Raw genomic sequence first — 18,558 nt, forward strand, 5'->3', positions numbered from 1 at the left:
GTCGCCAACCAACTTGGTAAGGGACTAATGCTTTATTGTTACAGCCGATGGGGAAACCTATTATTTCTATTCAACTTATTACAGTCTACTGCTCAACCAGGAGTTGCATTGATGAGTACAAGAGCTTGCCTCCCCCATAGCTTCATTCAGTGGCCCTTCTGGCCATGGGCCTGTGAGACTGTGGCTATCATGGCCATCAATTATTCTATGACAGATGAGGACTGCTAGACTAGCTTGCTACACAGACGATGCATGATGAGAACAAGAGGTGGGAATAGTCCCCGCATCCCCCATTGTTTTGATATAGATATCGTCATTCAGCCTATTTCAGTCTACTTCTGGACGTAAGCCTCCGCTTAGCTCCATTTAACCCAACTAACTCAGTGATCTACTTACGCGTCTTTCCTTTAAGCTAGTGGGAGATTGGCTACGTATGCGTATCTTTCAGCTTCTGACAGTCCATTGCTATAGTCCATTCAGCGTAAGATGGTGATTATGACAGTTCTATTTAGTGAGGCGCTCCTTATAAACCTAATCGGTATTTTTTAGAATCGAGAATATTTTCTATAGAAATCTAATCGCCTTTTATTTGTTTGATTTTTAATCTTGATCAAAATTATATCTATGAATTTGAACTATCTCGAAATGGAATAAACGTGAATATTCTTAGTGGTACAAAATAAATCACAAAGAATTAAATATATGCATTTTATTCAATAAAACATCAAAATATCAATAACAAACAATACGTGGAGAAATCGCATAAAACAAAACCGTCATCAAAGGCAAACGCACACGTACTGACTTAGCTTTGACCTGCCTGAGATAATAATCGTGATTCGATTTTAAGATGACCACCATGCCGATTACTGATTTATTGCGATTGTTTATGTCCCATCCCTATGAGCAAAAGTTCCGACTAACGCAGAAGCAATTCATTTAATATTTTTTCACAATTTTTTCTAAATAATAAACTAATAAATAATTAGAAATTCTTGTTTAGGTTAATTGAGAAAGATTAGTGATTGATATTTTGGAAGGATGAAAACACACAAAAGTAATTGATTTTTACAACTCAATATTTTTATTCGTAGAAAGTTAGAATCATAAAACGAAACGTTTTATCTGTCTAAATCACCATCATAAGTTGAATGAACTATAGTCAAACTGTGTTCTCGAACACACAGGAGTAGCAATTGTACTTCCAGTAGCATCGGGACTATTCCCACCTCTCTTTCCCACTATTGCAACTCCTGTGTAGCCAGGATCTACAGCTTGACCGCCAATAAAACCCAACTAGTGAAGGTCAAGTTTGTTCCGGGGGAAAGTTGAACTGTCATTGGACCCGCAACGAAATTAATCAGAAGAACATAAGAGGAGTTCCAAGTTAAGGTTCGACTTCCCTCCATCGCAAAGCGGATGCGGAGCGAAGTTACCGTACCTACCGGAATATCTTTTTCATAAAGGTTTACTAAACCTTTGTTTGTCACCACAAGCAAAGGTTTAGTAACCTTTATGAAAAACATATTCCGGCAGCATGTTAGCATGTTTAACTTCTTACAAACATCAGCATAACTTGCTGAAAGATCAAAACTCGAACTTAGTACTTCATTTAATATTTTATGCTGAATCATAATGAACTTCAATATCGATTGTATAAGGTCTACATCTAAATTGACGTAATTTGTTCACAGACTTGCCCTTAGACGCCCGCAGCAACGTGGAAACGGACAAGTCGAACATTTACAAGACCCCTGTAAACAACGTCTTCGCGGCTGGAGGTGAGACACAAAATAAATTATCAAGTTACGGTAATCAAAGATAAACAACTACCGGAACTGAAAAAACATTACTTACATTTCATATGCCGTGTTTTTTTATATTACAACCTATGTATATGACATGTGTACATACACATAAAAGAAACAATACAACATAGTGATAAAGCTTCTTGGTATCTTAAAGAGCAAATTTACATACAATACAGACAGAAAACAACAAAAACAGAGGAAAATTTTAATTATGTACATAATATCTAAATACACCTACTTAATACTGTGTTATAAAGTAAATTTTGAATTTTTGTATTGGAGTTTCGGAGTCTGAAACTTCTGGACCGATTTGAAAAATTCTTTCACCATTAGAATTTGAACTCCACTCGATCCGGTGACGAATCGACCCGACGCCGGTCCGAGTATAAACCGGCTCGTCAACACATGCACGCGTGGCGCCGGACCGAATATAAACCCGTTTGTCTACGCCTTAAAATTCTGAAAGTGACTATTTATTAAACAGCACACAGCAACTAATACCTAATTACAAGAAATACAAAAGTTTTACCATTCCTGTAACAATATAATCTCTCCACAGACTGTCGACGCGGCCAGTCGCTGGTGGTATGGGCGATCTCCGAAGGCAGACAGGCGGCGCGTGCGGTGGACACCTATCTCATGGGCCGCTCGGCGCTGCCTGGGCCTGGTGGCGTCATCTACGACCACTGAGCGGTCTAGCTAAATGGGACACCGCTCTCAAACCACGCCCTCTGTCGGTGGACATCAATAACAACTTAATTAATATGAAAAGATAGCTGGATCCTGGATTGTGAACAAGATCAAGCAACCATGGTGAGTCGATATCGTTGCTGTAGACACAGTTCATAAGACACAATATTGTACTATATTGAGGCAATATTGTGCTATATTGAGGCAATATTGTGCTATATTGAGGCAATATTGTGCTATATTGAGGCAATATTGCACTATATTGAGACAATATTGCGTGTTTACTTATGTGCATCAATTCTGTCGTAAAACATCCTCCTGTGTACACCGATAGATAAGAAGTTTGAGAACGATTTTCGTGAATGTATCTGCGTAGAACGCGATTCTCGTGCTAGTTCAGTCATATATTGAGTAATGAGTATCGACTATCGATGTTGTAAAATAACGTATTTTAATCGGCCTACGTATCAACAGACTGGTTTAAGATGAAATGTTTGCAGCACCGAGAAATACGAGTCTACTTTATATTAATTTTCGTTGTAACAGTAGCAGAATACAACAAATGTTATCGATAGATGTAAAGCGCGTAGCACAACGATCCGTGATGAAATCGAGATCTAAATTATTAACAAATTAGCCTAGTCGTTAGCGAAATTTGAAAGTTATCACAGTTATATAAAATTATCGTCATCCAATATGCCAATGTTTTTCGAACTTGTAGTCGCTTTTGTTTTCGTAAGCCTGAATAGACGTACTTTTGCCGTTTTAGATGGGCGTTTGTAATTATTTTAAGAAACGTTTACTGTTTGATAATCTTATATTTATAACCACATTCCGTTTGTAGACATTTGTCGCGTATTTTTACCCGACTGCGCCAGAAGGAGGGTTATGTTTTTAGATAGTTTTCGTAACTGAGACATATCGCGGCCGGTCTCCGGTCCGGTCGAATATTAGTGATCAGTCAAGTGTCATATAACTTTGTTGGTTATAGAATGTTTTTAATATTATTGTACATCATTGTTTTTATCTCGTCTGTAGATATAGACTGTGTTAAGTGATTTGACACGATATTTCGTACAACTATATTATTATGAAGGTTTAAATTATGAATATAAAAATTATATTATCATAATTATGTTGCATTTGCAAATTTCACTTGAGGTGTATTTATTACACCTATATTATTTGCTTATGTATACCACACAAACGTGGTATTACAGTATTTATGTAACAATGTATCCTATGTGTATCCATATGAATGCTGTCCGTACAGAAACTACTTGTTCCTAATATCTATAATCAGGCAAAAATCAAAGTATTTACTTTATATTTGAATTTGAATTTATGTATGAAAATTACAAAAATTATAACCGTTACACAAAATCATAGAAATTATTTACTGGCAAAGATTTATTTTAACATATTTTTCTGGTAATTTAGTTTTAAGTGTTGGCACATTATGAGATATCTCTGAATATAACACATCGTGTTTTATACTATTGAGTTTATTAATTTTATTTTATAGAGTTTTGATATTTTAAAGTTAAAACAACTGAATGTTATTTAAAAAGAACTTATTTGTCCTCAAATGTGCCGTAATTTAAAAATTATGAAATAGATTGATCTATTTCAATTAAAAATTCAACCTGTGATGTAAGATTACAGTAACTGAGATTAATTTGTGTGAATGTTTGTAAATTGCTTAGTTATAATGTTTTCGTTGGTAACCGTTAGAAGTTCCTATAAGTTAACCATATTGTAAAAGTTTTTTTAAGTGATCTTCAGTAAAAACTAGTCTTAAAAATTCCCATTAGTCACTGTAACGACGTTAGTTTCGGTTTTCAGGTCTAACTATCAAAAAGATTCCCTCAATGTTTTTGAATGTACGCAACATTCAAATTTCCCTAAATTGGTTATCTTTTTATGACATGATTTGCTGATATTTCGCAAAGAAATTATCACATTTACCATATAGTTTTCATATCACTACGTAACTCTGAATAAAGGTTTGTGAAACCACGTATTATTGCTTAAATGTAAACTCTCATTGGTTAAGGTTTATGATCTTTTAGTGGTCGTAGGTTAAAGAGTAATGTATTAGGTGCGAAAACATCGTAATTGTTAACTATTATTATTTATTAACTTCCGGATAAACATTTTGTTATTTTAATGTTTACTTGTTAAAATTATAAAAGACAGGTTCTTAGATTGTGTTTATTGCAATGGCCAAGTTTAGAAAAGCAGTGTCAATTATTATTAGAAGCTTATGTCCACTCCGTACCTAAACACTACGTAATCACATGTTACAATTATATTTAGATCCAATGTTGAAAACGTAGTCTAGATGTTATAAAATTGACAGTTTGGATATTATAATATGATTGACAATAATTAAATGTTTATTCGTAGTGGAACCCTGTATCGTATATTAAAAATAAATAAATATTTCAGCACATATATTTTGTCTTATTTATTCCCATGCGAGCATATTTAAACCCATGGATACCTCAAAGTTCAGTGCAAAATTATATGGTTTATGTTTCTTACTACCCACATAAGTGTTATTTGTTTAAATGTAGGACGACATGAACATAAGGAAAAATCATGTAAAAGCAAATTAAGACATATACAGCGCTCAAAACTAGATACAATCTTAATTTAGTCTGTGATTGGCTTATTTAACCAATCCAATGCTGGTAAACTGTATAGGCCGCTAATGTCACGAGGGAGGTTTTCTAAAATACTTATTCTATTTTTGGATAAATATTGACTAACGAAGCTTCGAATTTACATAACACTCGTACTTATTAATAGAGAATGCCATAAATTATGCTACAATGATATGAATGCACACAACTCGATCAGACACATGGTGCCATCAAGGTACCTTACTCACACCTGGACACGTGGGTGTTGACACGAGTCTATACACGTTCAGTCAAATGGAAAATCTCTACCGTTTTCTAATTTTCAGAACACGAGCATACATTTTGATATTCCCATAATTAATCAGACGTGTTCACATGCATAATTAAAATCACCCCTTTACCTGATTTCGCTAATGCTTATGAAATCACTAGTCGGGACTCTTCCTTACTTCGGAAAACACGTCCAGGCGTTGGGTGCAACCAAGTAAGAAACTTATAAGTTCAATTACCTATTAATTTTTTAAATTAATTACGATATAGGGTGTTCGGTGTTGTGATATTTCGGACAAAACTTGTTACAGTGAGTTTTTATGTTTATAATTTTTTTTTCACTAGAAATGAAAACATACTTTTTTATTTTCTGCTCTTTTGATCTAGTGCTTATTTCCGGTAGTCGGCCGTTTGGTGAAGTGGTTCGTAACTGACTACTATGCCGAGGTTCGATTCCCGTTCAGTACAAACATTTGTATACATGAACATATTTGTTTGTATTGGTCTGGGGTTTTCTATCTGCAGTGTGTTTGGGATAAGGCTAGCGATAATTTAAGGCGATGTTGTGATGTCAATTTTGTCGACAAAAATGCCTCTATATGTGGATCTACCCCCCTCCTCTTGGAATTGGGGAGCTTAATTTTTCTAATTTATTTTGAATTTTTTGACAAAAAACTAAAATTCATTAATTTTTTTTTAAGTTTTTCGGTCATTATTTTTCATTTTTGTGTTTTTTTTACACATATCATTGGCTTACAAATGCAATTTTTTATTTATCTGTAAGACGGGCACATAAGAAATATTTTTTATGTAGAGTCACATAAAAAATAAACTTAAAAAATTAAGCCATTCTAAGAGGACGGGGGTGGGCCCACATATGGGGGCATATTTGTCGATATAATTGACATCACAACATCGCCTTAAATTATCGCTAGCCCTATCCCAAACACACTTTATAATAAGTATGTATGTACCAAAAAAATATGTATATTTAAATTTGTTATCTAGTACCTATAGTAAAAGTTTTGCTTAGTTTGGGACTAGAGGCACAGGCTAATGTTCAAGGATATCTATTTATTACATATTATTTATTCAAGTTTTTATTTCATTTATTTAGGTACAACAACAACAAAACATACAAAAAATTAAAAATAACTATTGTTAAAGTGACCTTAGTAGTTGAGGTTTGTGTGCAATGTGCATAAATAAATAAATATGTAATATTTTGAGTTTTTGTCACCTTGTGCCTACTTATTTACGCACTTGTTATTTTCAAAAACTAACAAAAGACAACCTCAATAAGATAAGTGGTTGTATAACAAGCAATATGCACCTTGCATTTGATGGTCATGTATTTGGGAAATACGTAATGTTTAGGTATTTTAAAATGACGCTGCAGAACAACGTTCATTTTGTATTTTAATAACAATTAATGTTTTCCAGAATAATGCAATTCAATGAAAAACTTTCTCTATTATACAAAAGCTTCAACGAAAAATTTGAAGACCAGTTCGAATTTAAAATACAAGATGTGACTTTTGAGAAAATCGTTATTTATTTGAACAAGCCAAAGGATCCGTCCAGTTTAGCTGTTACACGTGTTTTATTCGGTAAGTTCTCTGTTCGTTACATTAACAATTAAGATGTAAGTACAAAAATACTTCAACTAAAATAGTTACTCGTAGGTAAAATTATAAAACATACAAATGTTAAGGTAAAAAAGTTTGTAGGGACATGTTTCTTGTACTCACTCTGAATAATTTGTCTGAAAGTTATAATATTTTATTACTAAAGATGTTACCTTTAGGCAACTTCTTCCCGTTCGCCAGTTACCTAAAATTAATTTCTACCTTCGGCCTGATCATCACTTTCCAACAAATGAGATGCGATGCGCGCCTAGCTAGCAGAGCTCATCCGTTATGGTAAAAAAACTTGGCAAACGAAGGAATACAATAAATACTAATGTATGTAACCCTTGAAAAGGAGATTGACAATAGTGGCTGAGTTTCTTGCGCTGCTTCTTTTCAGCACTGGCCCATTTATTGTCCCGAAGCAGTGGCCTACCACTAAACGTCCCAGTATTAACTAAGGTTAACTGGGACTTAAAAGTGCTTCTTAAAAGCCTATTTGCTAAAATAAATGAGTTTTTATGTATCTTAAAGTGTACTCTTTTACATGAGCAATTTCCCAGGGTTGGCGATGCTATTCGACATCCCTGACGAGCGAGGGGGAGCGATAATGGAGCGCCGCTGGGATTCGAAGCTGTGTCGCTTCCCTCTCCTGCCGTTCCTGCAGGCCCTGCCGATGCCCTACATGGCGATCGTGTATGCGATCTTATGGCTTGGTAATAGTGATCAAATTATCGTAATTAATTACGGATCTTATAAATTCACTTAAAACAGCTTGTCTTTAAATAAGTCAGGTCAATAATAGGTATATTTACTGAAGTTTCAAATCTTCTCACCTCATCGTTACTTTGCCGTTTTAGAGATTGACGTCAAAAGTAGACATACAATGTAGTTCCTTCATTTGTTGCTAAACAGTTTTGAATAATAAAAATCTTTTATTCAATTTAGACAAACATTTGGCACTTAGGTATGAACTAGGTATTCTTAAAAGGAAAAAGTTCCAAATGTGCCACAATTTACTTATCATTTGCAGGCGCGCTAGGAATAATGCTCGGGTACAAATACAAGATGGCCGCCGCAGCGTTCGTGGTTTGCTACTGGTACCTCTTCCTCATCGAGAAGAGTTACTGGAACAATCACAGCTACCTTTTTGGGCTGGTGGGGCTACTGCTTGCCTGCACCGATGCTGATTGCTATTGGTATGTGGATGACCCCAGAAATTACAGGAACATTGAATGGAATTGTTGGCTTTCATAGTGAAGATATCAGTGGAAAGAGGATGTGGGATATGATGTTCATCCACACTAAGGAAGCTAGATGTTAGTGCTTCCTTCCGAGCGGGTGTTATGCTCGGGGACCAAGGTCCAATTTACACCATCTTGGTTTGCCTATATATACTTGGCAGGATATAAAACTCCGTCACCGCGATGCAGGTTTGTATGAGCGGCGGAGTGTGCCATAGTGAAGTAGTAACAGCGCCATCTGTTGGTCACTAGTTTGTAGTGGCGTCGCCACAAGGACATATTTAAGATGAAGCGCATAGGGGGTAGCTCCATGATATTTTGTTTGCAATAGCAGGCCAGTGCATGTACTTCTATCATTGGTGATTGCTGCTGATTGGAGAATGGTCGTAGCTGACAGAATTCTTTCTTCTTCTCCAATGTAACCTCTTGAGATTTCAGGTCCCTCGATGCGTACATCGACCCTACCAAGCGAAAGAACACTGTCCCTTATTGGAACTACTTCATTCTGAAGTACCAGTTCTTCATCCTATACTTCATGGCTGGCTTGAAGAAGGGCACTGCTGAGTGGCTCTCTGGTTACTCCGTGCAGAACCTCAGCGAGCACTGGGTGTTTGCACCTTTTAGGTAAGTAACTGACTCACATAGTGATCTATCAACGCACAGCCCAAACCACTGGACGGATCGGGCTGAAATTTGGCATGCAGGTAGATGTTATGACGTAACTAGGCATCCGCTAAGAAAGGATTTTACGAAACTCCACCCCTAAGGGGGTAAAACGGGATCCACGCGTACGAAGTCGTGGGCGGCCGCTAGTTTACTAATTACTAATATAGGGTATAGTCCACCCACTGGCTGAATCCAACCACTGAATGCAGCAGAAATTACGCGACCGAAATTACGCAACTCACAACTCAAAAATTTACGCTCGTTTGACGCTTAGAGGAGCGATCACTAAAGATCGTTTCATCCACGAAGACGGGACCGATAATCCGAGCGTCATTATTGTAGAGTGTGCACTCATGGATAATATATCTGTATTTACTTAATATGCCTAATGATTCGTTTGAATGAGCAGGCCTACCTCTACATAGAATTCATTGCCACTGGTAAGTCGAGTAGGCATCAAGTGTGGAACTATACAGTGTGAGTCACGTTAAAGTGTACATATGAAAATAAATGAAACTAGACCTATTTTTATCGACAAAAAAGAGGTCAAAAAATTTTTAAGATTTTTTTTTAATTTTTTATAGATTTTTTTTTCTTCCAATTACTTATTGTAAAGAAAACGTAATAACTTTTAAACTAAGCTGTATATCCTCATAAAATAAAAACAGTAATAATGCTAAATAATAGGCGATCCTAAAAAAATACATAAAATACACAAAAAAGGCCAACAAATAATAAAAAATGAGACTTTTTGAAAAAAATCTGCTTTTAAATTCGTGTTTTTTTGGTTATTTGATAAATTTCTCCAAAAAATGCCCCTTTAACCGGTGGTTTTTATTACTTTGTATTATTTTCTATCGTATTACCTTCGTAAAACCAAAAATCGCATGTCTCTATCCTTATCACAACATTTGCTATGATCGTTTGAACAAAGGCCTGCCACAACATTATTCTCCGCTACAGGTAGAGACAATTTTAATTTTAACTAAAATGCTTATTTTACTTCGAAATCTTTTGTTTTTATTTGAAATATAACTTGTCTTTATCAAAATTACAAATCTAGAGCCATTTTCAGTTTCGTTGTTAACGAAGCGTTGAATGGCGCGCCCGGAGAGGCTTAGTTCAAACGATCATTGCAAATGTTGTGATAGGGATAGAGACATGCGATTTTTGATTTTACGAAGGTAATACGATAGAGAATAATACAAAGTAATAAAAACCACCGCTTATAGGGGCATTTTTTGGAGAAATTTATCAAATAACCAAAAAAACACGAATTTAAAAGCAGATTTTTTTCAAAAAGTATCATTTTTTATTATTTGTTGGCCTTTTTTGTGTATTTTATGTATTTTTTTAGTATCGCCTATTATTTAGCATTATTACTGTTTTTATTTTATGAGGATATACCGCTTAGTTTAAAAGTTATTACGTTTTCTTTACAATAAGTAATTGGAAGAAAAAAAATTCTATAAAAATTTTTAAAAAAATCTCAAAAATTTTTTGACATCTTTTTTGTCGATAAAAATAGGTCTAGTTTCATCTATTTTCATACGTACACTTTAACGTGACTCACACTGTATCTGTCGCTCATGACGTCAAAACACTCACGGTCATATAAACGTCATTGATATTGAATGATTATTGATTATAGTCAATTGTCCTTAAAATTATGCAAAGTTGAAATTAATTGCAAATTGTGTCCATATAAACTATTTATAACGAGTTAGATTTTTGGAATTCGCCTGAAGGTGATGCCTTTAGGCACCATCTTGATTAATGGCATAGAAACCTTCTTAATTCTCAATATCATCATAATTTAAGTCCTCAATTTAGCCATAGGCTACACATAGTTTGACCTCATAGATCTTAGCCTAGGCGCAGACCACCAATTTTTAGTTAGCCGATAGTTGGACCCGATTCTAATTTGTACGAAGAATCGGCCGATACCAAATCGGTGTACTGTGCGCACTTTCATACATCTCCGTACTGATTAACAGCCTGACCTAACTATCGGCCTCGATGGTCTACGCCTAGGCATAATAAGTGAATTCCCACTTTTTTTAATTCATTGTCACTTCCCACTTGCCCTCAATTTCACTCAAAGAGGTAAGAAAGATTCTTACTTCTTCCTTTTCTTCATCTTCTATCTTTCTTATCTTCCAGGTTGTTCCTCACAGTGCCGCAGACGGACTACCTGGTGGTGCACTGGTTCATATTCGCGTTCGACCTGACGGTGGCCGCGTGGATGATGTGGTCGCGCTCGCGGCACGTCGCCATGTTGTTTTGCGCTCTCTTCCATCTCATGAACAGCAGGCTGTTCAGAATCGGTACTGTGCAAACAAATGTAGCTAAAAGAATGTGTATTTTTTGGTATTCCGGTTACTATTCGATGAGAAATCTCAAGCTTTCCGTGTACGAACTATGAAACGGTCAAAAAGGGGTATTTGTTTTGGCGCTCACCAGTCGGCGCCATTGTAGAGTAAGGTCACTGTCACTAGTTAGTTGCCAAGACAGTGGCGCCACTGACGCGAAGTGGGTCTAACGCATTTGCACTCATTAAGATGGCTTCAAATGGCCCACAGAGTTCCGTTTTATAAAACAGTTCTACTTCCAACACATCACATCTTTAGAAAATAAATTCATAACTTCTTCACTAAGTTTGATTAAACCAACCTACATAAACTGTTAAATATTTTGGCATAAAAGTTTAAAAAAATAAATAAACTGTTAAATAATTTCAGGTATGTTTCCTTGGGTATGCCTAGCCACGATGCCACTCTTTTACCCATTTGACTGGCCAAAGCTTGCTGTTACTCTCGCCAGCGAAAAATATTTGACTTACAAAAATAAACTATGCGATTTGTTCAGAGTTATAATGTGGCACTCAAAGGGGTGCCAATGTTGGACCAACCGATTTGATGATAAGGATTTTGATGAAGGTCTAACAAATGACGTAACCGATGAAGATGAAGTCAATGACGATTGTAAAGATGTCAATGAACCTAATAATTTAGCTGACAACACGGACGAATCAAACGATGAAGTGTTTACCAATCCCAAAAGTGAAGATGATTGTAATCCAAAGAAAAATATTACAAAGAGTGTTGATCAAACAGAAGTGACGAACGATACAGAAAATTATCGAAAAAACTGTTTGACGACGTATCTCATCATAGCTTTCGTTATAATTCAAGCGCTTCTACCATACTCACATTTCATTACTAAGGTACGTAACTACCTAGGTTACCTACTACTTACTATTGGGTGGAAATTAAACTCTGTTAACTTTATTACTTTACTCTATGGTCAAGAAGACTGACTTTACTTACATGCTCTGTGGACTGACTCTAGTTCCGGCTCCGCTGTCGAATGCCTCGATCAATCAACGCTTCTGATTGGCTGACGTCTCTGATTGGCTTTTGTAATTCTAGTATCAACTCGAAACGTAAATCGATTTAAAACCTAAAAAAAAGTGTATAAAGATATTTCAAAAAATAGTTTAAGTAGGTTTTATATTTTACTATTATAATCGACAATAAAATAATAATAAAATTACCGGTAGTTATTAAAATCATAATTGTTGCAATTCTATATAGTTAATTGACCCAACATAAACGGAAATAAATAAAATACACTAAATAAAGTAGGTTAATTATTACTAAATCAATTTAAAAATGACTAAAATAACAATAGTTATTGTATAAATATAAATATAACCTATTTAATATTACATTAATATTGCATGACTGACAAAGTACTAGTAGGCAAGTAGATAATAATTAGAGTATCAGAAGATTAATAAAATTGTTAACTAAAATTTGCTAGTTAAACAGTTTACTTAAAACACTTAATAATTACTCGGAACAATAGCTACTTATAATAGTTTTATACCTACATTTATAGCAATGAGTCATGATTCCCTAAACTGCTTGCTAACATCAAGAATAACTTTTTTATGAAGCTCTACTTAATTCTTGAAATTTTAATGATGATTTTTTTAGGGGTACAACAATTGGACAAATGGCCTTTATGGCTACTCCTGGGATATGATGGTGCACACTTGGGAGCCGCACTCGATAGTCATTAAGGTGGTCGACAATAATGCCAACCAAGAGTTTTACGTGGACCCCGATCTCTTCACTCCGAACGACCGGTGGACCAGACACGGCGATATGGTCCACCAGTACGCCAAATGCTTGGAACAAAAGTTAGCTCAATCGGGAAAGAGTTACACGTATCGGAAGATTCCAAAAAATATCTCCATTTACATAGACGTTTGGTGCTCGATGAACGGTAGATTCATCCAGAGAATGTTTGATCCCAAAGTGGATTTGTTGAAGGCAGATTGGTCGCCGTTGCAGCCTGTACCGTACTTGATGCCTCTACTCGACGAAGCACTGCATTGGAGGACAGCATTAGATGATATTAGGAATAATGTCCTTTCTTGGAGTAACTACAGTGACGTAACATTTATTGCAGATTTTCCTGGTGAGTTTTTTTTACCTAAATTGTAAGTTAGTATGTTTACAGCATCCGCCTACAATGTTTTTCAAATTAAAAAATACCTAGAAAAATAAATATTCTCAATGTCAAGGTAACTAGGTAGGTGTTTGAGTGTTTGACCCATGGTTGATATTAGAGATAGATTACCTACCCTTTATTTAAAATTAAAACTTATGGCTAGGAAGCGATAATATATCTTCCAGATAGGTATACATTAAGAGGACAAAATTAGTATAATAGTTAGTTGGATTAGGTACACCTACAATAACATAGGTATTGGGTACAGGCTGCTTTTTTCTTTTTTATTGAACAATGTGATTTACCGATACCTTGATAGATTTTGTCTCTGAATGTAACTTTTATTTGATATTAAATTCAAATCCAAAAATTTTATTGCATATTAATAAAACAACAGTTATTTTTAACATTACACAATACCTTCCACGATACCTTCACCTGTATTTGAAACATTAGAAAGTTGTTTGCCCTTCACAGGTTACGATCAAGAAAAGTTCATTCCCAGCGAGCTGAAGAACGTCACCCTAACCGTATTGGAAGGGCAGGTCGCCTTCGAGTCAGAGGTTACCAAGGCCTACAAGGGCCAGTCTACCAAGCTCTTCGTCGGAAACTCGACTCTAGTGACATCTGGAAGCTTCCACAAGGTCCTCAACATTGGAAACCAGCCTGCTTTCTACATGTACACTTATTACAACAGCTCTGAAGTAACTGAACCTATGGAACCAAAGCCGAAACTACCCATAGGCAGTGAATTGTTACGAAGGCTCCGTAATATGTTGACGTTTGGATATATTGTTCTTAAAGGTGTAGCTCAGTGTTTTTACAATACGTTTGAATGTTATTAGATAAGTGACAAGCTTTTGTGTCTTCCTTATATTTATTAAAAAACAATATTGTCGTCAAGGAATCTATTGTTTTTTTTGCTGATAGTATACAAGCATTGTTGACTCTACCTTCACACATACATTATGTAACTAAGTATTGGTATTACTTACCTATACAAATCACACTGTTCTGCAGTTAAATCTATACTTATAATAAATCTGTAGAAAGGTCAATTCTGTACATTAAATATATTTTCAAAATAACTATCAGGGGATGATTAGTGATCGATACTGATGCCAAAAATGCAATCAGTAAAATTTTTGTCTGTCTGTCTGTCTGTCCGTCTGTATGTTCCTTATAGAAACAAAAACTACTCGACGGATTTTAACGAAACTTGCTACAATTATTCTTCATACTCCTGGGCAGGTTATAGGATACTTAGGAATTCCCACGGGAACAGGAATTAGCGGGAAAATCCTTTTGTATGAAAAATCTAAACCGCTTAAGTTAGACGCTTGAAATTTGGCATGTAGGTACCTTAGTAAACTTAAATCTTAGTTACAACAATTAATTCCCGAAATTCCCACGGGAACGGGAATTAGCGGGTAAACCCTTTTGTATGAAAACCGCTTAATTTAGACGCTTGAAATTTGGCATGCGGGTACCTTAGTAAACTTTAAACTTAGCTACAACAGGATATTGCAAAATTCCCACGGGAACGGGAGTTAGCGGGAAAAAACATTTGTATGAAAAAATCTAAACCGCGTAAGATAGATGAAGGGGGTAAAACGGGATCCACGCGTAGAAAGTCGCGGGCGGCCGCTAGTACGTAATAAATGTATTTATTTATCCTTTATCAGCCTTTGAATTTTTTTAAAAGTAAGAGGGAAAAATAAATGTAATAAAGTTGTATGAACAAAGTTCTCTAAATACCTAGAATAAAAAGAGCGGGATAACTTTTTGAAATGGGACTACCGGATACGGATATCACAACACGTTAAGACAAAGGGTGTGTTCCATTCCAACCTTTTGTTTGTAATTTTCAATTTTTATTTGTGCAATAGCTTAATAATTTTAAAACTTATGAATGATCGAGAGATCACAATATTTAATATTAAACGAAACTGTATGAACGAAGCACAGGCTGAGTCCGCACCCATTTTATAGCGTTTTACATGTGAAATACTATAGCCTGACCAGGAACATAAAAACCCTGGCATAGAGGCGCGTCAATTGCATTTGATAGTGCAACACTGAGTTCAGTCGTACCTGTGTTAAATCAATAGGCTAAAACTTTATGTATAAGGATTTAGGATTACGGGCTAATTTGATATTTTCATAAATTAACAAAAAAAATTATCATAGGTAACCTGGTTTAAATAAATTAAATGAAACCATCAATCGAGCTAGTAGGATTTATTTTATTATTCATCAATAATCAAATTCAGAACTTGAATATTCAACTGCAATGTCTGCTCATGAACGCTTGAAACTCGGTACTTCTTTCCCAATTCCATAAAATTCAACACATAGAAAGTGACAAAAAAAATTAAAATAGGTAGTTGAAACAAACCACAGCTAATTTTCATAGTGGACTGTACTATACGATAAACATGTCAGTCAATTTGACAACCTTTGTCGGAAACATTATTCAATGAAAATATTGTCCGAACCCTTAGTATTTCTCTTCGACAAATACTTTAACACATTGTGAACCACTTTTCTTTCACGACTATAAAAAGATTTTAGCAATTTATAGCCTGACCAGGAACATAAAAACCCTGGCATAGAGGCGCGTCAATTGCATTTGATAGTGCAACACTGAGTACAGTCGTACCTGTGTTAAATTAATAGGCTAACTTTACATAACAGGATTCAGGATTACGGGCTAATTTGATATTTTCATAAATTAACGAAAAAATATTATTATAGGTAACCTGGTTTAAATAAATTAAATGAAACCATCAATCGAGCTAGTAGGATTTATTTTATTATTCATCAATAATCAAATTCAGAACTTGAATATTCAACTGCAATGTCTGCTCATGAACGCTTCAAACTCGGTACTTCTTTCCCAATTCCATAAAATTCAACACTTAGAAAGTGACAAATTTTTTAAAATAGGTAGTTGAAACAAACCACAGCTAATTTTCATAGTGGACTGTACTATACGATAAACATGTCAGTCAATTTGACAACCTTTGTCGGAAACATTATTCAATGAAAATATTGTCCGAACCCTTAGTATTTCTCTTCGACAAATACTTTAACACATTGTGAACCACTTTTCTTTCACGACTATAAAAAGATTTTAGCAATTTAATTCACAAAATCAATGAGGATCAGTACTGTTGTAGAAAATTCAATAAAACTAGTATCTACATTAATCTTTAAGACATAAGAAAGATATATCTTTTTGAATTATCCAAATCGGACCATTACTTACGAAGATATTAAGTAATAAACATAGGCCGTTTTTGCCCCTAAAAGACAACGTACGCATGGCCGCGTGACGTCACTATATCCGAATCGAGCGCAGCCGGCGTACTATTGGGATGGAAAATATTTTTTTCCAGCTAAACTATCAGTTTTAGAAAAAAACTTTTAATAACATTTATTCATCAAAATAAAGTAACCTATCGACCAGTAATTTTTAAAAATAAAAATTGTGAAAAATAAGTATCGCTATGTCCAAAACCACATTTTTATACGATTCGATGGAATGCGGAGAAGCGGTTGGGGTGAGTGTAACTTTATGATTGTTTGTTTTGAACATAATAATACATAATATGAGTGCTAATACCCAGTTTCTGGCCTGGGGGGGGGGGGGGGGAGGGGATAAGTCATACCCAGGTTATAGCCTGGGGGGAGGGGCAAGCCTTACCCGGCTTCTGGCCTTGGTAAGAGGGGGGGGAGAGGCAAGTCATACCCAGTTTCTGGCCTGGGGGGGGGGGGGGGGGGTTAGTCATACCCAGCTTCTGGCCGAGGGGGAGTCATACCTAGCTTATGCTTAGGGGCTAGCCTTACCCAGCTTCTGGCCTGGGGGGAGGGGGGTCAAGTCATAACCAGTTTCTGGTTCTAGGTAGGTACGTAGGTTTACCTCAGAAAAACTAAATAACAGGTAGGTATTGCGTGTACATCGAAATGATCTTCATAGCAATGTCTTGTAGCCTAGGTAGAGTGTATCTGCCTCAGCTATACTTATTGTTAGAAGTAAATAAAATAATATTTATACATTTTTATATTTTACTTGGACGAAGATATGACTCTAACAACACTTATGAACACTTTATTTGAATAAATCGCCAAATATACCATCGCGGAGACCCTAATCGCGTCTCCGCGTTCCATTGAATCGTATGAGCGTGTGGATTTTTTGCGATATTTTTCACAATTTCTATTTAAAAAAAATTACCTATCGATAGCTTACTTTATTCTGATGAATAAATGTCATAACAAGTTTTTCTCTAAAACTGATAGTTTGGCTAGAAAAAAATATTTTCTATCCACGCAGTACGCCGGCAGCGTTCGGATCGGATATAATGACGTCATCGGTCCCGCGCCGGGCGGTCAGTGAACTTTTTTAGTAATTTGGCCATAACTTCGTCAATTTTTGTCGTAGAACAAAAATTTTTGGACTGTATATTAAGGATTTCTTAGACCTATAAATCTGCATTCACAGCTAAAAATCGAAATGATCCTCATTGCGCACATTTAAAATAAAGTTTGTTTACACTTTGACAGCAATAGACTGACATGCAAGGTGACATGTCAATGAAGTTTTCAGTTATTGTTGCCATTAAAAGAAATTAGTACCATTACTTTTCCGCAACATGGCGAGGGTTTTTATGTTCCTGTGGGTCTAGACAAAGTGCAAATTATAATCGCAAACCAGTCGAAAAGTGGTCGAAAAGCCCCTTTTTTGTATGGAGTTTTGACGGATTCGATTTTCGATTCGATCAAAAAGTGCGTTTTGTCTAAGGGGGCTGGTCGGGCTATAATTCACAAAATTAATTGCGCACATTTTTTTTTTTTTTTTTATTTGTGGCAACCAAACCTCTCTGGGAGGTTTATTTCTGCCAATGTCGAGTGAAAAATATTGACATAGTTATCAATAGAACGTGGGTATTTCAGTTCTATTGATTTTTCATGGATTCCGTGGAGTTAAGTATGCCCGTAAGCAGGTTTCGAGACGCCACCGGGTCCAAAGCGGGTTGTTCATACGACAACCCACTCGACACTCGATGCGCGCTCA

General features: G+C 35.7%; 2 protein-coding genes across 2 annotated transcripts in view; both read left to right on the forward strand.

The window, feature by feature from the left end:
- The window catches only part of LOC135071248 (uncharacterized), a 98,074-nt gene extending 93,116 nt beyond the window's left edge, over positions 1-4,958 (forward strand). Inside the window, exons 42-43 of the mRNA XM_063965032.1 lie at positions 1,695-1,781; positions 2,371-4,958. Coding sequence (XP_063821102.1) covers positions 1,695-1,781; positions 2,371-2,501 — 218 coding nt within the window. The 3' untranslated portion in view covers positions 2,502-4,958. The remainder of the gene's footprint in view (positions 1-1,694; positions 1,782-2,370) is intronic.
- Positions 4,959-5,433: 475 nt separating this feature from the next.
- LOC135071243 (vitamin K-dependent gamma-carboxylase) lies at positions 5,434-14,425 on the forward strand. The gene is made up of 9 exons (XM_063965029.1): positions 5,434-5,633; positions 6,863-7,029; positions 7,611-7,763; positions 8,081-8,246; positions 8,730-8,915; positions 11,121-11,284; positions 11,699-12,183; positions 12,959-13,445; positions 13,956-14,425. Exons 1-9 carry the CDS (start codon positions 5,563-5,565, stop codon positions 14,321-14,323), a joined length of 2,247 nt encoding a protein of 748 aa, XP_063821099.1. The 5' UTR covers positions 5,434-5,562; the 3' UTR covers positions 14,324-14,425.
- Positions 14,426-18,558: the final 4,133 nt, after the last annotated feature.

Source organism: Ostrinia nubilalis, chromosome 4, assembly GCF_963855985.1.
Source record: "Ostrinia nubilalis chromosome 4, ilOstNubi1.1, whole genome shotgun sequence".
NCBI classification, from domain to species: Eukaryota; Metazoa; Arthropoda; class Insecta; order Lepidoptera; family Crambidae; genus Ostrinia; species Ostrinia nubilalis.

Excerpts from the sequence above, each read along its gene's own strand:
- LOC135071243 (XM_063965029.1), top strand. The coding sequence starts at position 5,563 with ATGCTTATGAAATCACTAGTCGGGACTCTTCCTTACTTCGGAAAACAC. Across the intron at positions 8,916-11,120 it reads TGGGTGTTTGCACCTTTTAG|GTTGTTCCTCACAGTGCCGC; the intron begins GTAAGTAACTGA and ends CTTATCTTCCAG. Across the intron at positions 13,446-13,955 it reads ATTTATTGCAGATTTTCCTG|GTTACGATCAAGAAAAGTTC; the intron begins GTGAGTTTTTTT and ends TGCCCTTCACAG.